Source organism: Carassius carassius, chromosome 38, assembly GCF_963082965.1.
Source record: "Carassius carassius chromosome 38, fCarCar2.1, whole genome shotgun sequence".
NCBI classification, from domain to species: Eukaryota; Metazoa; Chordata; class Actinopteri; order Cypriniformes; family Cyprinidae; genus Carassius; species Carassius carassius.
The window spans coordinates 27,654,827-27,680,174 of record NC_081792.1 but is presented as its reverse complement, the minus strand read 5'-3'; the positions used below and the strand labels follow the sequence as shown (position 1 = coordinate 27,680,174).

Here is a 25,348-nt window from a genome sequence, read left to right as displayed (position 1 = left end):
AGATGGTTTAGATCTTGTAACACTTTCATATTAAACCAAATCCTGCTTCACATATTTTATATGTATTTTTAAATGCCAGAATATACAGGCTTCGGTTGCTTGGTTTCATGCACAGGCATACATGGCATCAAATTGCCATGTTTTGTGATAAAATCATAAGGTAATTAACCAATTTTAATTATGTAAAGAAACAGGATTAATTATCAGACAAATATTGAACTACAGAATACAGAGGTTATCCAAACAGAGTCAAGCAGTCTAAATAGCCATACAATAATAATCCTCTTATATGACTTCATGGTAGACAAAATTAGAACAGCAGAATTAATTCCACTCAAAATTTTCATTTTGATTGCATTCATGCATAAGTGTTGTGAATTACATGAGATGCAGACTTGAATGGAGGAGAGAGTGAGTCAGATGAAGGAGGGAATAAAATCTGCTGTTTCAGTCCGTCTCTCTCAGACTGCTTGAACTTTAATTTTTGACATTCGCTGCTTTTACAGTCATAGACGCACCAGATATTTATGATTCGGTATCTGGTGAATCATGACAGGCTGGTTCATGTTTTGTCTCGTGTGTATTGGACTTCATTTTCATGCAGTTGATCTGGCCTATTATTCTGGCTATTGGCATCATTTGAGACGCTGCCATAGGCCACACTGTTTCCATGGATACCATCGATTCATTATGGGATACCAGAGACCAGGTGAGAACATTTGTTGGCCCATTTAAACCGAGGACTTCCACCTGAGCTATTCTGCATTAGCGTCTTGTAATAGTTTCTGTATTAAGGAATAGTTGTTCCATATATAAGTCTAGAAATAATTGTAATATTTAAATCTATTAATTTATACATTTCTTATATATAATAATATGAAATATTTTGGCTTAGCTGCACACTTTATATTTTCAGTTTGCATCTTAATTGTATTTTATGTGTTATTAATATGTGCTTTTATTATTTTATTAGTCACTTTATATATATATATATATATATATTTAACCTATATTTTATTTCAGTTTTATTTGTAATATGTTTAGTACTTTAGCTTAAATGTATTTTATGGTTGGGTAAGTTACTCTAAAAAAGTAATCAATTACTAGCTACTAATTAAAATTTCAACAGTGTAATTAAATTACTGTACTGATCACGCTCTCTCTCAAAAGTATTACATTACTTGTTACTAATTACTTTATATGTTCCATATTAAACTCGACCAGTTACTATAAAACAAGGATAGACATGAGATCTCTCAATTAGTACAATGATTAGCAAGCATCACATATGATTTCCATGATTAAAGTGTCTAAATCATCTTGTTAACAGTATAAGGTCATCTGTCATCAGTGATTTAGAGGCAGTGCAGAACACAGTCAGGAACTTCCTCCGCTGACTCAGGCGTGCCACTCGCCTCGAGATACTGTACATCCATAAACACTGTTCAGTGCTCCAGAGTACTCAATAGAAGCCAAACCGAATTCCCCACCGGTGAAGGGAAACGTTTCTTTGTGACTTAATTAAAACCACAACCAAACAGCTGTTTAGATGGAAAGTCAGCTCGGGTCTGCCAGCTTTCCTGGCTGGAGACACTTTTCTGAATCAGCACTCATAGTCGAAGTATTACTAAAGCGTGGGTTATTTTGATTCCAGAGACGGATGAACCAGAACTAACCTTTGAAATCCCAAACCAGACTTTGGAGTTCAGAAGGCTGCAGTAATCAGCAAAATTGGTGAATATTGTGTTTTGGCGCATGTGCTTTCCAGGCTGCTATTATAAACAGAACCTGTGGTGATTTGCAGAAAGATGCCACATTAGTGGTAAATTAAAAATCACAAGACTGTTCAAGAAATCAATTCAGTTTGAGGTTTCTTTGATGCTCTTAGCATTGGAATTGAATTGTTTCAAAAACAACAAAGAAAGCAAATATACTTGCATGTTTCCCAGAAGAAAAACTTTGTAGTACAGTTTATCCTGATCTTCAGATTCAGAAACATATTTACCCCCAGCTCTTGATGCATCAGTAAATATTTGAACCTTTTGTAATAGTTCCAGTCTCAACACTATAAAAAGATCGATCTTCAAATCATAGTCACTGCTAGGAAGGGTTCAAAAATATTACAATACTGATAGATAAAAAACACTTTAATATAAAATATTAAGAATCAAGCGTATTTAAAAGGGTGTAATTTTTTATAAATTAAGCTATTATTTTGTCTTGTGGACTATATGTAAATATCTTTTATGTAAAATATCTTATTGCAGATATTTAGTACTAAATAATTTAATACGATCCCTCTTATTTTAGTAAAATATTAGTTTCAATAATAATAATTTTGCAGATTCTGCAAGGTGTTTGACCATATATATATATACTGTAGATAGATAGATAGATTGTACCAATGTTTTTTGTTTTTTTTTTGCATTTTGCCATGTTTCTTCATAATTAAAAGTATAATAAAATATACAAGTAAAATGTTTTCTTCTCAAATTCTAATTAAATTTTTTTAATTGTTTTATTGAAATCCACATAAAGGCTGTAAAAAATATATCTGTTAATAATGTCACAATGCAAATAAATAAATAATTGCATCTGACCTATTTTATACGGAGCCCCGCACATGACATGCAAGAAAAAAGAAATAAATTGTGTGCACTATTTACTAATTCGTTCCCTCAATGTACTAAAACGTGCACACGATTACTATTGCGTTCACTCGATTTACTATTGCGTTCACTCAATTTATAAATCATGTGCACAATTTATAAATTGAGTGAACGCAATAGTAAATCGAGGTCATGTGCGGGGCTCCGTAATTGTAATATATTTGCAGCAAAGTTAATCTTTGCAGGACTCCTGCCATCTCAGCCAGTAATTAAGATTCCATGATAGGTAAACATCCGGCTGGTTCCCATTACCAGTCCACTTTATGTACTGTCTAGTGCAGGCTATCCTTTAGTGCCACAAATACTTTCATAGACTCAAAATTGAGCTCAGCTGGTGAGGTATATAAAAAGATTGTTACCAGATTTAAATAACTTCTTTAGTCAAACTTCAACTAAAGATGTTTTGTCCAAGCATGATTTGATCAAACTCGCACATAAATCTTTGTAAAGGAAAATTGTATATTCCATTTGGTTCCTATTACAGAATTACAGCTATTAATGTAAAACCAGCCAATGAAAACATCTCCTGCGGTGATGTCATGAGGTGACAGAAACACAAAGCTGGTCATTAGTATATTATAGGTCAAAGGTCGCTCGAACACAAAGCTCATGTGTTCGTTTTGGAGTCAGTGGTGCTTGTGTTGGCGGCTTCTTGTAGGTTTTGTTTGGAGAGAAAGCAGTGTAAAGGCTAAAGAGACCTGCTGTGGGATCCTATGGATCTAGACAATCATAACTGAGTGATTTTTAGGATTTCTTCCCTCACTCACACAGGAGCGGTCAATTCAACAAGAGTCGACTGCCTGTGCGCTTCATGTTAGTTTACTCTGAATCAAGCAGCAAAAATGTGGCAGAAACATTTACTGTATTTCTGAGCTGTGACTTACAGTGTTGGGAAGCTTCTTTGAAACTGTAATTTTTCAATATGCATATTAAAGTAAAAGTTGAAATTATAAATATTATTTTTTTTTTTTACTAAAAAGATAATCATATTCAAATATTAACATATAGGTGGCAGTGATGTGAACAGATGGCTTTTCTGAAATACACCACTGGTTTAGAAATGCTTCTCATTACAAGGGAAGGTGTTTGGTGTTTTATAAAGGGAAGCCTTTCCTCATCTCAGCGCTTGAACTCATGGACACTTAAACAGAGGCAATTAAAATGTACAGAAAATATTTAAACGCAAAACCAAAAGATTGCAAGTCACAAATGAGTATTGAACCGTGGATATTGTAAAGAACGGTTCAGTATTATATGGAGAATTGTGGCATCCCTAGTGTATATACACACACACACACATATATATATAATGACCATCACATACATACTGTATATATAAAATGACCATCTGATACTTTTCTAGTTTCCCTTACATTTTCCGTGAGTTTACTCTCATGAAGTCAAGCGACATGGGAAAGACATTTTAGTTTGGGGACAGCAGCTGTGCCAATGAATCATGTCTGTCTGAAAGCTGATCTCAGAGCAGTAACAGTGTCTTTCTCAAGAGGCCATTACTCTATTAGCTCTGATCTCAGTGGGCAGTGTAGGTTCAAAAGCCATAAAATTGTTTGAGAATCTACAATATTTCAATAAACCATGAATGTACTTGTTTTCTCTTTTTTGAGATTGGTTCTTTATCTTGATGTGAAACAAATGGCCACTTCACTGTGTTTATTTGTAATCTCGCTGTTTGAGCTTGTACATAAGGAGTTTGTTATTTATTTACTCCTGATGTCCTACATTTTTCCCAGGCCAGCAGATTCTGTTTTGAATTTGGAAAAACTGATTTTGTGTGCAGAAATTAGTGGTGAAGTTAAGACATACTAATACCAGACCTTACCTGAATCTGATGAATGCTTCATAACACTATATTAAAATGTGTGTTAATATTTCCTTCTGCAGATATTGACGAATGCCAGGTGCATAACGGTGGCTGCCAGCACAAGTGTGTGAACACCAGGGGTTCGTATCACTGCCAGTGTAATGCTGGATCTCGACTGCACGTGGACGGACGCACATGCATCGGTAAAACACACACACAGCCAAACAAAGCAAACCCCAAACATGCTCGTGTTACACCCCAAAATCACAGGACGTAAAATTTGTATATCTGGCTTAAAGAAAATCGTTCTATCATTCCATCAATCCATCCTTTTATTCATGCATCCATCAATCTGTCCATTCCCCCATCATCCATCCATTGTTCGATCATTGTTATATCTATCCATAATTTGCCCATCCATCCATCGTTCTATCTATCATTTGCTCATCCATCCATCATTCTATCCACCCATCATCCATCCATTGTTCTGTCATTGTTCTATTCATCCATCATTTGCTCATTGATCCATCCATTCATCCATTGTTCTACCATTCTATCTATCCATCTACCATCCACCCATCATCCATTCATCCATCCATCCACCCATCCATCCATCCATCCATTCACCCATCATCCATCCATTGTTCTATCATTGTTATATCTATCCATCGTTTGCCCATCCATCCATCATTCTATTTACCTATCATCCATCCATTGTTCTGTCATTGTCTACCATCCACCCATCCATCCATCCATCCATCCATCCATCATTATACTATTCTATCATTCATCTATCATCCACCCATGATTAATCCATTGTTTTATCATCATTCTAGCATTCCAACCATCCATCCATCCTTTTTCCATTCTATCCCTACATTTATCATCCACCTATCATCCATCTATTGTTCTTTCATAATTTTATCATTCCATCCATCATTCTGTCATTCTCTCCATCATTTGACTATCCATATACCCATTGTTCTATTGTTCTATCCTTCTATCACACACCCATCATCCATCCATTGTTCTCTCATCATTCTGTCATTCCATCCATCCATCCATCCATTCCTCCATCCATCCATCAATTAGGGGTGTAACAGTTCACAAAATTCACGGTTCGGTTCAATAAAATACACTGGTATCACGGTTCGGTTCGGTACGGTTCGGTACGTTTTAGATACAGCAAAAAGAAAAAATTGGCAGATAAATTTCCTTGATTTTTAAAAAATGTTTTATTTATTAAAACTAACAAAGTATGTTTTTTTTTACATTGAACAATGATGGAGCTATTCTTTACCCATCTTCTATGGTGTTTTCTTAGCAGCATACTGTATGAAACAAAAACGGCTCCTTATAAAAAACAAAAATTAAAATGTTATATAGTTATGAACAATTACAAAGATGTAACTTTTTATATGGAACTCTATAACTCTTTCCCCTGGTTTCACAGACAGGGCTTAAGACTAGTCCTAGACTAAAATGTAAGTCTGAGCTGTTTCCACTGAAATAAACTTGCACTGACTGATCTTAAAAATATATCAGTGCCTTTTTAGTTTTAAGATGCACATCGGTAATGTTTTTTTTCTAAGCATGTTTATAAAAATGACTTAAATGTCCTAATTGATCTATGGTCTAATCCTGGCTTAGTCTAAGCCCTGTCTGTGAAACCGGGCCTTTATATTGAGTGTGTTTTTACTCTCTATAGGTTCTCTATAGGGCTTATGTTTTTGGAACAAAGCAGGAATTACGGTCTGTCTGAAATGGGCTCGTGAAGGAATATTGTAACGGGGCTCAATTACATTAAGCATGTTCTTAAAACCTACGTTTTCCACTACAGAGTAAGGCGCTCGCTCACTCAGTACGCGCTAAAGGCTCGTTGCAAAATGGCTAATGCGTTTAACAGACCAGAAATAGAAGATCCTCCAATAACCAACAGGTCTGGTGTTTGGGTGCACTTTGGATTTCCTGTAAGCTATAATGGTGATGATAGTAAGGTCTCATATCCACGACTATACCGTAAATGTTGCCAGCCAATCGCCGTGGTGATGTCTTTTGCCCTGTTTGAATCCGTTGGAAATGTCTGTCTAAATGCTGCGGGGATAGTTTGTTGCGTGTATGTTTCTCCTTTTTTCCGTCTTTTCCCAGATACTGACACACTAAGGTGATGTCGGCGTAAATGAGTAGACATGTTTCAAGTAATCCCGCTGGTGTTTTTTGTTTTTTTTGTTTTGTATTCCCGCTGTTGTACACTAGATGCGACATATCTTTGTTTTTTTTATCCACCACTCTCTTGCCATCACCATTATAGCTTACAGGGAATCCAAAGTGCACCCAAACACCAGACCTGTTGGTTATTGGAGGATCTTCTATTTCTGGTCTGTTAAACGCATTGGCCATTTTGCAACGAGCCTTCAGCGCGTACTGAGTGAGCGAGCGCCTGACTGAGTAGCCTAACATAAACATATAAGGTGTTTATGTTAGGTGTTTTTGTTTTTTTTCTTCTTCGGGGGTGTCAGGGGCGTTGCCTGTTACGTCGTTTGGGTTATTGGGCTACCTTGTTGAACGCATATCATTATATTTCACAATTTATTTTTTTTCCCAAATATAATTAATTAGTCCAACGAACCGTTCGGTCCATAATGCGTACCACGTACCGAACCGAAAGCCTCGTACCGAACGGTTCAATACGAATACGCGTATCGTTACACCACCATCAATCCATAAATTTTTTAATCTGTATAACCATGACTTCTTGACTTTAATAAAACAGGTTCATTTATATGTCACCATCTGGAAATCATTTAGATTTAACTGACATAGTATATTGTACAGTGTAAACCTCCTCTAAAAGTAAAAAGTGAGAGAAAAAAAGAGAATCACAGACAGTTAATCAGACACAAAAGGGGCACAGGAAGGAAGCGGAGTGTACGATTACAGAATTACAGAAAAATTGAGTTTTTGGAATGAATCTGTCCACTGTATATGTGCTTATAGAGATTGATGTATAATAGAGAAGTTTGAAGTGATTTTCAATGCGTTCCTTCGTTCATGTTTTGGTTGGTTGAGTCATTGATGTTCCTGCAGCAGGAGTCATTTGAACTTGGGAACTCAAACACTTAACGAAGAGTCTTTCCTTTATTATGACTGGTTTGATCTTTAACTTGAACAATAACAGCTCAGTGTTGTCTTCTCAAAGCGTCTTCATCAGTCTGTCTGTCTGCATGTGCTTAGCCATCCACTTCTGCAGTGTTGGGAACGGCGGCTGTGAGCATTTCTGTGTCCAGCAGACGGCGGGTCATTTCCAGTGCCGCTGCCGACCTGGATACAGACTCGACGCGGACGGGAAACACTGTAAATGTGAGTCTGACCACACTGATGTTCAACTGCAGGACTTTCCCATGAGCATTACAGATGTCTGATGGCAGCATGAGCCTTGACGACATATTTACCATCACAGTTTTACAGCACTTGTTGATAGTGGGATTTAAACAAAACTAAAATACAAAGCACAGGTGGAGACAGACAAAATGTGTTACAAGCAAATGAGATGTGTGTAGTTTACAGTATCTATTTTGTTATTATGGAGCCTCTTCCAGTTAATGCCAGCAAATAAATGTTCTTTAAAAAATCGAATGTGTTTTCCTTTAAAAGGCATTTATTTGTCATGTTTAAAACATGCTTTTTGTTTTTTCTACTGAACAAACAGAGATGTTAGGGAAAGTTTTCATGCTTTCTTTACACATAACAAACACAAGGGCTTTAAAGATTCTCAATGGACAAAACACCATGAAGGTGGTCAAAATTGCATTACAAGTTTGTTTAACAGTGTGCACATCTGATAAATAATCTCACAAAAACAGGTCACATACGTCCTTTTGCTTTGATTACTGCTTTGCACACTCTTGGCATTCTCTTGATGAGCTTCATTTACATTTACATTTATTCATTTAGCTGACACTTTTATCCAAAGCGACTTACAATTGCTATATATGTCAGAGGTCACACGCCTCTGGAGCAACTAGGGGTTAAGTGTCTTGCTCAGGGACACATTGGTGTTTCAGTGGATTCGAACACGGGTCGATCACACCAAAGGCATGCGTCTTATCCACTGCGCCATCACCACCCCAAGAGGTAGTCACCTGAAATGGTCTTCCAACAGTCTTGAAGGAGTTCCCCGAGAGATGCTTAGCACTTGTTGGCCCTTTTGCCTTCTGTCTGCGGTCCAGCTCACCCCTAAACCATCTCGATTGGGTTCAGGTCCGGTGACTGTGGAGGCCAGGTCATCTGGCGCAGCACCCCATCACTCTCCTTCTTGCTCAAAAAGTCATGAAAATAAAGAAAACTCTTTGAATGAGAAGGTGTGTCCAAACTTTTGGTCTGTACTGTATATGTTTATATAAACAGTACTTAAGCAAAGTTATTAAATTAACTTGACTTGAAAACATATTTAGTACTTTTATGAAGCATCTGTGCTGCGTTTTGCTCTTTTGACATTCAGCATGAAGTCAAACAGGTTTATGTCAATATGAAAGAAATAAATTATGTTTTTGTTTGTTTTAATAGTTTCAATTGCATTCATCAGAAATGAAGACAGAAAAAGCTTGACTGTAATGATCAGATTAGCAATGACAGAGATTTTTAACTATACAAGTAATGTAAAAAGTTATTTTTAATGTCTTTGTTCAAATGTATTTCAAGCCAAATACTTTCATCCTTTGAAGTTCCCAAAGAATATCAAGAACCGCTCAAGGAGATTTAGTTGAAATACGATTATTGTCTTTGTGATGAAGTTGCCCTTTGATTCACCTGATGACACAATATCACAAACTGGTGACTTCAGCAGGGAGATGTCTTTGTGTCTCGTCTCTGAGCTCATCTGAACACAGACATGTCTCGCTCTGATGAAGGATCATGATTGCAGAATAATTTCTGCCATTCTGTTTCTGTAAAAGTGTAATTGTTGGCTGCAGACAGATTTTTTCACTCCAGCTGTTTGACAGACAGAAACAAGTTGAACACTTGCCCCCGAATGAACCTGGTTTCTCCCAAGGTTTTTTCTCCATTCTGTCACCAATGGACTTTGGTTTCTTGCCGGTGCCGCCTCTGGCTTGCTTAGTTGGGGACACCTAATTTCCAGCGATTTCATTGACTTGATTGCACAGATACTATTTAAACTGAACTGAGCTGTGTGATGACATCATTGAATTCAATGATGAACTGCCTTTTTGCTTTATTGACCTATTTAATGCTGTTCAGTTGCTTTGTTACAATCTGTATTGTTAAAAGCACTTTAAAAATATAGGTGACTTGACTTGACACTTTTATGTGAAAGGAGTTATTCAGAGCAGCTGGATGAGGATGATGGGAAATCAGATGATAAATCTCACAAAAACATGTCCAGGTCACATTTCAACCCTAATAATAATAATAATAAAATTACATATATTTTTATGACCAGTGTTTCTTCTTTACCTTCTATTATTCTTCATGACAAATAAAAGGCATTGAAAAGATATGTGTGGAAAACATTGTTTTACGATTTTTATGAGAATTTGAAAAGTAAAGTTTCTGAATGCAAATTGCATTGAAGTGCATACTAGACATTACTGTAAAAAAATATGGTAATGTATGTATCACATAAAGGAAATTATGCCTATTTTTGGTGCAATGAAGGTTAATAATATGTCTTTATTCATTTATTTTTGCATCCTAACATATTTTTTTTGTTTATTTATTATTTACATTAAATAAGTTTAATAGATAGTTGCCAATTAATATGCATTTTAAAAAACATCTTACTGTTACAGCAAGGGGAATGGTGGGGGGGGGGGTTCACCCAACAACCTAATAATGGCATAAATATTAAAGCTGTGTCACAGTTTGTTGTTCTGACATCAGTGTTGAATCCGTGTGCGGAGCGAAACGGCGGTTGTTCTCAGGAGTGCCACAAGGATGGAGATCAGGCCCGCTGTGGATGTCGTCCAGGTTATCAGCTGGCTGAAGATGACAAGACCTGTGAAGGTAAAATGTACCTGGATTGTGACCTATATTTAGTGCATGGGTCATCATGTCAAGTTTAGTGTAAGTGTTTGTGTGTGTGTGTGTTTTCTTTACATCAGACATTGACGAGTGTCAGACAGGCCAGGCGGACTGCGCTCACGGTTGTCGTAACACTATGGGATCTTTCATGTGTGTGTGTCCCGCTGCCTATGAGTTGGGTGTTGATGGCAAGCAGTGCTATCGTGAGTATGATCTGAGACCAGACCGACCTCATCTGATTCCATGCAACATGTCTCACATATGTAGTAAAAGCAAGAAATGTGTATATGTACACTGATGAATAGAATAATATAAAATACATCAGTATATGAATATGTGGATAGAATTGTGCATAATATATTTGAATAGAATAAAGTAGAATGGAACACAATAGAACAGAATACAAATAGGTGTGAAATATATGTATAAATGAAAATGCCTGTAGTTATTAAATGCTTCTTTTACTCCATATATGTATACACACATAAAGATGAATATAGATAATAGAAAAAATAAAATGCACATAGAATAGAAAGAATAACACATTCAAGAAATATTAAATTATATTTAATTATTCATAACATTTTAAACTGTTATAAAAAATAATATTATCTATCTGTATATACACAATATATGTATAATTTATATATATATTTTTATATATAAACATTATATATATATATATATATATATATATATATACACACACACACACACACACACACACACAGAGGTCAGAGTTAACTTTTTTTTTTGGATTTTATGGTACTAAAATATAATAATATACAGGCGTTAGGTTTTTTTTTTTTTTTGAAGTAGAAACATGGCAGATTAATGCCGAAGTGAAAAAACAATTTTAAAGAAAGAAATAAAGTATACAGTATATGTTTTTTATTAAATATATTTTTTAACTAAATGTAAATTTCCCAAAACTGCAAGAAAATTAAGGGCATAAATCTAAAGTTGCATTCCAGATTTGGTGTATTGTGTCCCATTAATTTCCTATGTGTTGTGTGGGTGTGTTTTCCACTCTCAGGTATCGAGATGGAGATTGTAAACAGCTGTGATCAAAATAACGGCGGTTGTTCTCATCACTGTGAACATTCAACCAGTGGACCTGTGTGCAGCTGTAACACGGGATACCAGCTGGATGACGACCACAACACCTGCATCGGTAAAGGAAAATAAAGTGGCCATTTCTTGTTTTGTGGCACAAGCACAGTATCCGTGTGAAGTCAAGGTGTGTGTTTTCATCTGTCAGATATAAACGAGTGTGTAGATGGCAGCTCGTGTTGTGAGCACGACTGCACAAACTATCCTGGAGGTTACGAGTGTTACTGTACAGCTGGATATCGACTGAACGCTGATGGATGCAGCTGTGACGGTATGACACTCAAAGAGAGAAACCATCTGTATTGATTTTCAGTGATTTAGGGATCTAGATCCAGAAATGTGTTTGCTTGCAGATATAGACGAGTGTTTGGCTGTAAACGGAGGATGTGATCACAGGTGTCAGAACAGCGCCGGATCCTTCCAGTGCTCCTGCAGACGCGGCTTTCGTCTCCATGAAGACAGACGCTCATGTATATGTGAGTCTTCAGCTGGTCATGAACCTGTTTTCTTTTCATAATCATTTTTAATACAGCGCCATAAATGAATTATGAGCTCCTTTAAAAAATAATACATTTAATACATACATTACAAATATTACACACAATAAAACCAACTTTTATTATGTATGAAAGATTCGTCAAATAACGGAAATATTCAGTTCTTGCTTGATTTTAAATAATCGTTTAAAAAATTTTTTTTTTATAATAAATATAAAGTTATATTATATTAAATAATTGTTATATTATATAATTAATATTATATTATATTATATTATATTATATTATATTATATTATATTATATTATATTATATTATATTATATTATATTATATTATATTATATAAAAATAAAATAAAATAAATCATTCTAATCATTCGAAACAATCATTCTAATTTTAAAATATATTTTAAGATGATTCTATCCTATCCTATCCTATCCTATCCTATCATATTATATTATAATAGATCAAATAAAGGAACTATTTTACAAGCAAGAAGGATTAAGATGTGCTTCTTAAACAAAAATATTTTATTAATACATTTATTTTTGTTTGTTTTTAATAACTTTTCTCCTGATTGATTTCAAATTAGACTTATAACGAAGACTTCCCGATTTCTCTTTTATGGTGTGTTATGGATGAAAATGTTTGTCCTGGTAACGTGGGAGTGGTGAAGTGATTAAAAGCCTAATTTAGTTTAATCAAGATCATCTCATCATGTTAACAGCATTTTGCAGTGACCAAGTTTTGCAGTGTCAGAAGGTCACAAATCTCTATTCCTTGACATATGAAAAGTATTTTAACATGGATAACATGATTCTATTTGTTGAGTGTTCTCAAGATATTAAATCGACGTTTATCAAAAACGTAAGATTTTTCACCCAATATGCATATTTCAAATTCCAATTTCAAGCATAGTTCATGTAATGGAACATTATTGATGGTGTTGCACATAAGTGCCCATGTATGAACCGACATGGTTGACAGCTGTTAATGCACAGTCAAAGTTTTAGATAGACCAACTGCAATGATGTATAAAAATACCTTTGAAATGAAAGCATAAATCGGTTTCATGGCAAATACACAAAACTGGCATTTCATTCACTGACATTCTTCACTCTGCAGCGCTAAAACTGGCATTGCATAGACTTACCTGCCGACAACCCACCAAAATAAAAGCTTGCTGATTTTAGGTTTGAAAATGCTGAAAATTCATATACAAAAAAAAAAAAAAAAAAATATATATATATATATATATAAGCATTGCATTTTTAAAGTGTACGATTTTGATACTCTTTTTGATTTTTAAAATATAATAGTATTCTACTAAATACTATTATTATTATTATTACTGTTAATTATTTTATTTTTTATAGTATGGTCACACTATATGCAGTGTGAGCACCGAACCGAATCTTCAGGTGCTCTCACGAGAACCAGACCGAAAAATGTGCTCCATGTAGTACATTAGAAGCAAGCGTGACACTTAATTAAAGGAACTGTGTGTGTTAGTGCTGGAGATCCTCAGACCTCAAGCTCAGCTCACCATCCTGCAGGTGTATGAGCAGATCCTGGAGCGATACGACGAGGACGAGGACGACACGGGAGAACTGCGCGCTGAGAGCACCCTAACTGAGAAATTCAGTAAGACACACAGTAGCCTATTTGAGTTAACAAAAAAAATTATTTTTAGTTAACTGTAATAGCACGATTGGTTTTAATGTAAAATTCTTGTCTGATCTGCTCTGTGCAGTATGTTTGAATGATTCGTTCGGCTTGGACTGCAGTCTGTCGTGTGAGGACTGTGCTAACGGAGGAGTGTGTAACAAACACAGAAACGGCTGCGACTGTCCTGACGGATGGACGGGACTCGTGTGTAATGACAGTGAGTTTCTCTGAAAGAGCCATGGCTGAGTGAACATCCAATACATTCACATGAAACTGAAAAATAATTTCTCTGGTGGAGAAAGATGTTGTTGTTGTTTGATTAAATGACAAAACATGCTCTATAAAACCAGAGACATGTAATAAGATGTAAATCCTGACATATGAATATTAATCTGAAAGTTGATATCTCTTCTCAGTTCTGAGAAAAGAAGTCAGAATTTTTTTTGTGGCATAATACAGTATTGACTGATAGATGAACAAATTAACGTTCCTCAAAAGCCTGATGATCAGATTTGATACTCGCATGATTTTTCAAAAAAAAATAAAAAAAATAAAAAAATGATGTCTGGATAATCAATAAAACTAAGCTGCATCATTGCAGTAAGTGTTAATTTGGAAATGTTATTCTTAATTTTAGTAAAGAATTCACAGCAAAACGTCACGTGAACCACAGCTGAAGGAGGATGTTTTTATAATTCTATAATTATATTATAATTATATATATATATATATATATATATATTATAAGTATACTTTTACTTGCTAAAAATCATTAACTATCAATCAGATGACAGAAAGCATGTAATAGATTGTGTGCAACAGGTTTTCAGCAAAGTTTTGATCATGTATATCAGATAGGAGCCAGAAGGTTTTATAGGGTTTCTTTCAATTGTACTGTTTATATTGTGCTGCATGTCTTTAAAAGCTCCTGACATCTTATGTTCTGCATGTGTGTTGTCCAGCGTGTCCGGAGGGCTTTTTCGGCAGGAATTGCTCGTTGAGCTGCAAGTGTAAGAACGGCGGTGTGTGTGATCCGGTCACTGGGAGCTGCAGCTGTCCACCAGGGGTCAGTGGAGAGCTGTGTCAGGACGGTCCGTTTACATTGACACCTTCACTGTATGAAGAGATGTAACATACATAATGCAAATCATTTATAATATTGATATCGATGCTACCTCTTCAGGTTGTCCCAAGGGGCTCTATGGGAAGATCTGTAATAAGAAGTGTAACTGTGCTAATAAGGGACGGTGTCATCGCACTTATGGGGCGTGTCTGTGTGACCCGGGACTGTACGGAAGGTTCTGCCACCTACGTGAGGGCTGTAGTTTGTTACTTTAACTACATGGTGCTTTGTAGAGCAATTAAACCAGGCTCCGGTTGCAACAGTGCATTGGATATTTGTAATCCGTTATGACTTTCTGTCTTCTGTGTTCATGCAGCGTGTCCTAAGTGGACGTTTGGACCAGGCTGTTCTGAAGAGTGTCAGTGTGTTCAGCAGAACACTGTAGAGTGCCACCGTCATCATGGCGCCTGTATTTGCAAGCCGGGTTTTCGGGGTGACATCTGCAAAGACGGTCCGTTTGCATAATGAACGCCTGAAGTGTTGCTAATGCACGGTTGCATTGCACTGAAAAATGTGCATTTGAAATGTTTTAATGAAATACAAGGAAAAGAATAGGAAACTATCTAAAGATGAAAGTATAAAAAAATAATTAAAATATGGGTAGTTGATATATAGCATTTTTAGCTTTTTCATTTTAAATTTGCTTGAAAATGCTTTAATGAAACACAATTTTAGATGCCATGTTTTTCCCTTTTTTTTAAATATACTGTATATTTTTTTACATTTGCATTTGAAATGCTTCAGTGCAAAAGAAGGAAAAAAATTGAAAAACAGTCTAAAACTAAATAAATAAATAAAACAATACAAATAAAATTAAATGGATAGTTGATGCATAATTAATTTAAATTTGCTTGGAAATGTTTTAATGAAATATCAAAAAAAAAAAAAAAAAAAAGGAAAAACATGCAATCTAATTCTACTATTCTATAAATTAACTAGTGTTAAATTATTATTATTTTTATAATTTTTAATTTGCATTTGAAATGCTTTTGATGAAAAACAAGAAAAATAACTTAAAAACATAATGTAAAAATTTGATTAAAATAAAATTTTAAAATTGCAATCTAAAAATAAAATAAATGTATAGTTAACACATAACATTTTAATCTTTTTATATACTGAAGACAAAATAGAAGCAATACAATCTTAAATTAAATTAAATTGATTGTTGATGCACAGCCTTTTAACCTTTTTTATTTTAAATTAGCTTTGAAATACTTTAATGAAATACAGTACAATTAAAATAATTGGAAAACATGCAATCTAAAAATAAAATAATGATGATATAAAATAGAATGAAAACGGACAAAAAACATTTAAATTGTAGATTATTTATACAAAGTATTATTCTATACTATATTCAATATAAGTAATATTGTTATTTTTATTTATTTAAATTAATTAAATACAGGGATAAAAATGGGAAAGCATGCAATATAAAAATTAAATTATTAAATTAAATTAATAATTTAAATAAAATGGGCAATCTAAAAGTTTTAGATTGAGATACAGTATATATGATCAGTATTAATTGTTTTCCCTTGCAGTGTGTGAATCAGGCTTCTTTGGCTCTGGCTGTGATAATAAATGCTTGTGTCCGGCTGGAGTGACCTGTGATCATGTGACCGGAGCGTGTCAGCCGCAGTGTCCAGCTGGAACGACAGGAAACAAGTGTGACCAAGGTACATCAAATCAAACTATAGATATATAAAGTGTCTATATGACGCTAAGGTCATTAGAGCTAAAGTATTTGACATGCATCAGTCACTGATCAGATCAAAACAGCTGCATGTAGATATTGAATGTGGTTTGATTCGTGTCTCACACCGTCTCTTATTAAAGTTCCACATGTTCAGCACGCTAGATGTCTTGTCTTTACTGTGATAGACTGTGTTGAGGGGAGATTTGGGATTGGCTGCTCCCAGTCATGTGACTGCTCAGGAGCACCATGTGACAGGATCAATGGCCAATGCTTGTGTCCCGCTGGAACGTTTGGAAAACGTTGTGAAAAAGGCATGTCATACTTATTTTGTGCTATAACTTTATATTGTTTTCACATCCATTTATGAGGCCCTTAGCTTATGATTTACATTTAATCATTTAGCTTCTTTGGGATGGCACCGCAAGGCGTCGTTCACTTACAGAGCGCAAACTTCTGTAGGGCACATAATTGATTATTAAAAAGGACAGTATTTAGATACTGTAAACTTGTATTAGTGGCTCATAGACAGAATAATCCTATAAGATTAAAATTCTGTATGTTCACATAATGTTTTTTAACCCTTGTGTTATGTAATAAATTCTGGGTACTTGTATTCATGCAATTCAAAAATCACACCATGAAAAAACGATCAAACAAACAACAAGAATATCAGGAAAAAACACATTAACAAACAAAAAAAGCCAATAAATTTGAAACTGTATTTAAATATTAATTTTAAAATATTTTACTATTTTTAAACATTAGTTTTTTACAAAATGTGAATATTATGAACAGTATTTTATTTTATTTTTAAATAATTTTTTTTATTTGTAATTAATTAATTTAGTGTTTTTTTATTTACATACATTTATTCAGATATATAACTGTATTTAACTATATTAAACATAAAATATTTAACTATTTTTAGACATTTGTGCTTCACAGAATTTTAAACAGTGTTTTATTATATTTTTAAATGTAAAATTCTGGTTATTTTTAATTTTAATTTGTTCCTTAATTTTTTTATTTTGCTTTTTATTTAACGTACATTTCTTAAGATATAAGTGTCTGCCAATTGCATAAATGTAAATATAAATACCCTCAGAAGGTAGGAAGGAAATGAACAAAAATACTGTATTTTGAATTTGTTCACCTTCCATTAAACAATTATATAAATTATAATCAATTATTACAATTATAATAAAAACATTGTATGCATTGTACACTTTGAAGGCATGTTCATGAGCCGATATGAGAAATAGTCACACAGTTTCAAGAAAAACAACCCGGTTTAACCAGTATTTTCAGAATGTGTTGTGGGTCATTGAGAGTCACATTGATGACACTGTCCAGATATATAATTCAAACACACTGTTTTTCTGCATCAGAGTGTGCAGAGGGGCGCTGGGGCGTTGAATGTCAGGAATCGTGTCCGGCGTGTGCGAACGGAGGCCGTTGTGACCGGCGTAACGGGACGTGTGTCTGCACTCCTGGATTCATGGGTAGATTGTGCGAGAACAGTGAGTAAATCTCTGTGCTTCTCAAAAACAGATGCATTTCTTCTGTTTGGGCTGTGTGGTCAGTCTCTGTGTGTTCAGTGTGTCCCGCGGGACGCTTTGGTGCGGGCTGTCGGCTCAGATGTACCTGTGATAATGGAGCTCGCTGCCATCCTGTAACCGGACGCTGCTCGTGCGCTCCTGGCTGGACGGGCCACAACTGCAGGAAGGGTGGGTTTCATATGCAATTATATGTATATATGTATAAAAAATACATGGAAATGTTGTTAGTTGTCGTTATTTTTTAACAGTGGTAGATATAAATCTTTTCTCTTGACTAACGTGGTTCATCGATCAGTGGGTGAATTTTTTTTAAATGGTTTTCCAGCACCAAAACAATAAATGTTTAATACTGCTTTATTTATTTATTGGAATGGGACATGTTTTATTGTTTTCTGAGCCAAAAATAATGACTATCGTACATTTTTACCATGATTTACAGAAGACACATCCACTAAAATGTATTTCGGTGTATCAGTAGTTTATATACTAAATATTTAGTAAATGAATAAATGCTAAATATATATTCTAAATATCAGGAATATTTATAACAAGAATCATTAGACTTTTTAAGGAGCACAGTTCAGCCCTAAAATACTAATTAAATGTCATTTTTAATCTTTTTTACTACTCTTCAAATCACTAGGTTTTACCCATTTGGTAGCAAGAGGTTTAAAATAATTAAAAATATAATAAAATGTGGTATGATCATTTATTCTTTTAAGATTTTAACTAGTTTCAGTATGCATACAAAATGTATATCTGTTACGCTGCTGCATGTTTTGACTGTTTTACAAAAGTTATTTGAAACATTATAGACACTTTATTTGCTTTTAATATGTTTTCTGTTTATAAAATAATTTTTTTAAAGATTTGATGCAGACACTAAAATGTCTTGTCTTTGACCGCAGTATTAAGTGCATTGAAAATCAAGTACTTTAGCACTTTTACTCAAGTAAAAATTCAAATGAGTACTTTTAATGCACAATAATATTTTGTTAGGGTATCTGTACTTTTAGTATCTGATTTGTGTTTTTGGTCCAGCACTGAGTTTGAGTGGATAATGTGTGTGTGTGTGTGTGTTGTAGCCTGTGACGTGGGCCGCTGGGGTCTGGACTGTGTGAATGTGTGTGACTGTGGAAACGATGACGGAGGCTGTGACGCTCAGACGGGACACTGTCAGTGTGAGGCGGGTTTCACTGGACCTCAATGTGACCAGAGTGAGTGCACAACAACACTCACAGCATCCCTGTAGATCACACTCAGTAATGCTTGAAACACCTAGATATACAAGTTGCTTTAGATAAACCGTCTGGCAAATGCATAAATGTATTTATGTTAAAGAAAGACATGATGCTTTCTGTAGGATGCACTTTACAATATCATTGTCAGTATTATTTCAGTTTTAATGTATTTCATATTTAATATTTGGTTTTTGTTTTCTGTGTTCAAATGCGTTGACATCTCTGCATTCATTGTTTTATTTTAGATTAAAAGTTCTTCTATATTCCATGTATATCTAATATATTTGATAAATGTTACAGTATTAATGATAATGAAATACACACGAAAAAAGATAGTGAAAATAAAAATAAATACATTTTTTTTTTAAATGTGCAATATAAAATAAATAATATGAAAAAATAATAAAATGAATAATTTTGTTTTTTAAATTAAAATCGTTTTAAAAGTAAAAATTTATATTATATTATATTATATTATATTATATTATATTATATTATATTATATTATATTATATTATATTATATTATATTATATTATATTATATTATTAGGGAAAATATTTAAGATCTAGGTACTATAATCATTTTCTTTAGGGTTTTTCCTCTATGTATTTATTTAATTATTGATTAATTTCTAAATATACATATATTTTTTGTAGTGTCTTAACTCATATGTGATCATAAAATAACCATGTATAATAATTATAAAAAAATGTAGATATAATATATACAATGCAATTATTTTAGATTTAATAGTGCTTCTATATTCCATGTATACTGCTATATCAGTACAAATGTTACAGTATTAAAGGAATATTTTAAATATGAGTAAATAAATCTGAAAACATGCAAAATAAAATAATGCATAGTTGATAAATTACATGTATCCGTATATATTATAAAAAATGTATATCTAAGGTCCTGTTACTTTATACATTTATTTATTCAAACCATTTTGCCTTCACTCATTAATTTTAAATAGTCTTGCAAGTTGACAAATGTACTCATATTTAATATATTTTCTCATTTTAGATTTGACAGTCTTTATGTGTGCCTTCTATCTGTTATAAATGTTACACGTCTATGTCTGTCCCAGAATGCCCTGCTGGTTCATTCGGCCTGGGCTGTAAGCATCGCTGCCTGTGTGAAAACCAGGCGTCATGTGACCATGTGGGCGGAGCTTGTACCTGTAAGACTGGCTGGACGGGGACATTCTGTGAAAAACGTATGATTGTTTCTCCACTTAACATATATTAACACCAGCCATGTTATGAGATGCTTCATTTTTGATGGACAGTGTGTGTGTGTGTGTGTCCAGCCTGTCCGCAGGGTTTCTATGGTCTGGACTGTCAGCAGAAGTGTGTGTGTATGAACGGAGCTCTCTGTGATCATGTCAGTGGTGAATGTGTCTGTCCTCCTGGCTGGATCGGCACACACTGTAACCAAAGTGAGCTTATTCTTCATTTTCTCTTCACTTCTATGTTTTATAGCTGTACCTTTAATAGCCCTCTTCAGCTAGGAAACTCAGCAGTATCTCGAACACACATTCTGATTATAATTTCTCCTTTTATGAGCACATCTGTCTTTCTGTCGCGCACACAATGAACTGTTTTCCAGTGAGTAATGTTGACGCCGTTTGTCTCGTCTGCAGCGTGTCCTGCTGGATTGTACGGAGCGATTTTTTTAAATGTTTTTGAAATAAGTCTCTACTGCTCTCCAAGGCTGCAATTATTTGATCAAAATACAGTTTAAACTAGAAATATTTGTTCAATATTTAAATAATCATTTTCTATTTTATTATGTAATTTATTCCTGTGAGCAAAGCTGATTTTTTAGCGTCATTCCTCCAGTCTTCAGTGTCACATGATCTTCAGAAATCAAACTAATATACTGATTTGCTGCTCAAGAAACATTTCTGATCATTATCAACATTGAAAATAGTGCTGCATCATATTTGAGTGGAAACAGTGATACTTTTTTTTTTTTGGGGGGGGGGGGGGGATAAAAAGTTCAAAAGAACATAATTTATTTGAAATAGAATCTTTTTTAAGAATATACACAAACTCACCAGCTACTTTATTTGGGTACATTTTCAACTTGGTAAATCAAATGTCTAATTAGCCAATCACATGGCAGCAACTCAATGCATTTACACAATAACAATATGCTAAAAACAGAAAATGAATCCTTAAAAAAAAAAAAGACTAAAAACGCTGTATTATGCACACCAGGCTAGTAGGAGTTAATATTACTTTGTAAAGAAACATGTAATACACATACGCATTATGTCACCTGTTTCATTAATTCCCATTTTGGTAGTTTCACAAGATGATGATAATGGTATCATTTACAAAAATGTGCACTTTTTTGAATTTGCATTTTCGAATATGCACAAGTTCGCATATTCGAGCCCCTAAAATGCAATTGTCATGTAAATGAACAGCCAAAATGCATAAAGTTTTCAATTTTTTGTTGAAAACAGTGTTGTGTAGATGCCCCTGTTCTGTTGATTTGTCCTACCCTGTCAGATTTTGTTATCTCCCACTAAAACAGTGGGTAGTACAATTCGACAATGAAAAATGTTACTGTAAAGTTATGGTTTATTGACGTCTAGACCTACCACAACCCTAAACCTAACCGAACAGTAATGCAGATACATTAAATACTGTTCAGCATGAGAAAAAAGATGCAATATTGATGTGCGCATGCGCAATATAACCAGGTAGGAAGATCTGACAGTATGATAAAATGCCAGGACAGCCTCCTTAGGAATAGTCCAGACAATTTGCTTAAAGTCAAACTGAGCATCAGAATGAATGCTCCAAAGGAGAGGAGATCTGTAATAAAGCACAGCAGTGGTTTGGAGTCTGTGTAGTTTTGGATGATGAACATGATGTAAATGATGTTACTAAATTAATTCATAATATGTAATTAATATATTATTTAATCAAGGTTAAATAATTACATTTTAGATGTTATTTACATTTGAAAATAACTAATACATGATAATTATTTTATAAATTTTAATGTGTAATATTAGTCATATAGGTTATCACCCATAATAATTACATATTTAATAATTTTTTTACTTAAATATTAAATAATGGTGATAACTTCATTAAATAATTACAATAAAATATATGTAGATAATTTTTAAAATATGTAAGAATTTTGTAAAATAATTATTAAATAATTATCACATGCAAAAAATTATATTAATTATTTAATCATTATTAAATTATAAAAATATTAAATTAATAGTTATAATCCATAATATATAAATATTTATTATAATAAATAATTAAATAATTGTTCATATTAAGTAATTTATTATTGAAATTAAACTCAATTATTGAATTTATCACATATATGCTGATTTTAGGTTTGAAAATGTAGAAATTAATATAAAAATAAATAAAACATTTATGTAAATGCATTGTGTTTTTAAGTGAAATATAAAATCATTGTATTTTTATTTAACACTCTTTCTTTTTTAAAAATATAATAGTGTTTTCACACTTTGTCTTTTTATTCTTTTATTTGAAAAATAAAAAAAATTAATAAATAATGTGCAATTCTATATATATATATATATATATTATAATTTTTTTATATAAATTCTTTTAAAATATAAACATTATTTTTTACAGTTATATTAAATGGGTATCACTTTGTGTGAACACCAAACCAGATTTCTAGGTGCTCTCATGAGAATCAAACTGTAAAACTTGTTTAAAACATTTGCAGCTTCACTTATGAAAATTAACCATGGTTTTACTACAAATAAAACCAAAAAACCATGGTTACTATAGTTAAACCATGGTAACCACAAATGAACCATGGTTTTGCTAAATTAACCATAGTTTAACCATGGTATTTGTAGTAAATCTGTGGTTATACAAATGGTAGTCAACACGCCAAAAAAACATAGTTTTACTATAATAAAACCATGGTTATTTTTCGTAAGGCTGCAACACATGCCAAATTACTGGAGAGAAAAAAGATTGTTTTAAAAAATAATAACATCATCTGAGTCTGTGGGTGCTTCTCAATTCATATTTGTGCATCCTCGTTTCCTTTCCTCGCTTCCTTTCCTCGTGTCTTAGCTCCACCCTTTCAGGATGCGAGGGAAGGACGCAAGGAAAAGACGTGAGGATGGAGGACTTGAATCAAGTGAAATGATTTATCCTCGCTCCCTTCAGCGTTACTTCAAAGTGTCATCAGCTGCAATTAAAGGGATCTGCCCTTATGTTGTTAAAGTTGGTTAATTAAGACATTCATAATAAATATTAATAAAGCAAGATGCCCTGTTTGAAATATATGACATGCATGGTTTATTTGAAGTGAAAAGGTAAAATATAAATAAAAATTGTTACAACAGATGTGAAGGGGGAGGAGAATTTACACGTGCGTCACGTTAAGTCGATAAAATACTTCCGCATAGGATACACCTGTGTATCCTCGCTGATCGCTCCTCATAAAGCCTCCTCCCTCCTCGATCCTCGTCTCCTCGTGGTGCAATTAGAGAATTGAGATGTCCTTCAAGATGGCTGTGTTCGATCGGTTTCCGGGTCATAGGATGGAGGACGGAGGAGCGAGGAGACGAGTAGGGATATTGAGAAGCACCCACTGTCATCAGCCTGTCTGCCCGGCACCTTCGGGATCGACTGTAATCAGGTGTGTCAGTGTTCAGAGAGAAACCAGCAGTGCCACCCGCTGTCTGGAGACTGTTACTGCAAGCCTGGATTCACAGGACCCAAGTGTGAACAGGGTGAGGGATGCACTTACAATTACAGGATATAGGTACTGTGAAGAATGTTTTAGGTTTGTTCCTCTGCTGTTTTAAAAACCTGTAACTTGATTGATTAAATCCTAGAAATTGTTAAATAAAAATACAGAAAATACCAAAAAAAAAAAAATATATATATATATATATTTTATGATTTGACAAATTTTGGAAAGAATTTTAGTTTGATAGTTTTTAAGGTAAGTTTTAGAATACAAATAAAACATCTAATAATAAAAAAATTAAATACATAAAAAAAAAAACTGAAACAAAAAAATAAAATAAAGTAAAATGCTAAATAAAAATTAATAAAATCACAAAATACATCAAAATACATAAAATTATAAAAATATAAAATCAATCAATATTTAAGGTAAATCAATGTAAATTTAAAATACAAACAAACTTGAAATATAATTAAAACATAAATTAAAAAAAGTAAAATTGTATACATTTTAAATAAAAACAAATTAAAAATGTAAAAAATAAAAACACTAAAACAATAAAATTAATAGAATCATAAAAATGTGAGTTTTAAAAATTCTTAAAAAAAGAACTAAAATGTACAATTTAAATAGGTAAAAAAACCCACCAACAATAAAACCATTTTAAAAAATGACTAAAAATATGAAATATTTTAGTTGTCATGTCACCATGACCAAACATTAGAGAACCGTAAACAAGTGAAGGTGTTGTATGTTTATAGTAATATTAAAGGATGCTTTTCAAGTGAATATTTTGTCAAAAGGGGTTTGGCAGAATCTCTGCTTCAGATAAAATTTTATTCAACTCTAATAGAGGAAACTAAAGTCAGCACATGCTCATAAAGCTTTGGTTTTCTCTCTGTCTGAGGAGCACTGTTGGGAACGTTACTTTAAAAAAGTAATTAGTTATAGTTACTCACTACTTGTTCCAAAAAGTAACTGAGTTAGTAACTGAATTACTCTATAATAAAAGTAACTCGTTACCAGGGAAAGTAACTATTTGCGTTACTGTAAAAAAAAAAAAAGTTGCTAAATGTCAAAGAATTTTTTTTTTTTAGCAGTTTTCACAAGTCAGTTGAAATAAGTAGAACAGACAGGTGTTCGTACATAACTTTCGAGATTTATTGCACGTCAACAGACAG

The 25,348-nt window shown here is 33.5% G+C and overlaps 1 protein-coding gene across 1 annotated transcript in view; it reads left to right on the top strand.

Annotated features, from left to right (window-relative positions):
- LOC132119211 (multiple epidermal growth factor-like domains protein 6) overlaps positions 1 to 25,348 on the top strand; it is a 65,783-nt gene that overhangs the window by 35,668 nt on the left and 4,767 nt on the right. Inside the window, exons 8-29 of the mRNA XM_059529003.1 lie at positions 4,572 to 4,694; positions 7,726 to 7,851; positions 10,393 to 10,515; positions 10,614 to 10,736; positions 11,570 to 11,707; positions 11,795 to 11,917; positions 12,000 to 12,148; positions 13,665 to 13,788; positions 13,898 to 14,029; positions 14,775 to 14,903; positions 14,996 to 15,124; positions 15,252 to 15,386; positions 16,483 to 16,617; positions 16,823 to 16,948; positions 18,026 to 18,157; positions 18,236 to 18,364; positions 19,282 to 19,413; positions 20,533 to 20,661; positions 20,755 to 20,883; positions 21,088 to 21,125; positions 22,159 to 22,174; positions 24,076 to 24,207. Of these exons, the coding sequence (XP_059384986.1) occupies positions 4,572 to 4,694; positions 7,726 to 7,851; positions 10,393 to 10,515; positions 10,614 to 10,736; positions 11,570 to 11,707; positions 11,795 to 11,917; positions 12,000 to 12,148; positions 13,665 to 13,788; positions 13,898 to 14,029; positions 14,775 to 14,903; positions 14,996 to 15,124; positions 15,252 to 15,386; positions 16,483 to 16,617; positions 16,823 to 16,948; positions 18,026 to 18,157; positions 18,236 to 18,364; positions 19,282 to 19,413; positions 20,533 to 20,661; positions 20,755 to 20,883; positions 21,088 to 21,125; positions 22,159 to 22,174; positions 24,076 to 24,207 (2,652 nt within the window). The remainder of the gene's footprint in view (positions 1 to 4,571; positions 4,695 to 7,725; positions 7,852 to 10,392; positions 10,516 to 10,613; positions 10,737 to 11,569; positions 11,708 to 11,794; positions 11,918 to 11,999; positions 12,149 to 13,664; positions 13,789 to 13,897; positions 14,030 to 14,774; positions 14,904 to 14,995; positions 15,125 to 15,251; positions 15,387 to 16,482; positions 16,618 to 16,822; positions 16,949 to 18,025; positions 18,158 to 18,235; positions 18,365 to 19,281; positions 19,414 to 20,532; positions 20,662 to 20,754; positions 20,884 to 21,087; positions 21,126 to 22,158; positions 22,175 to 24,075; positions 24,208 to 25,348) is intronic.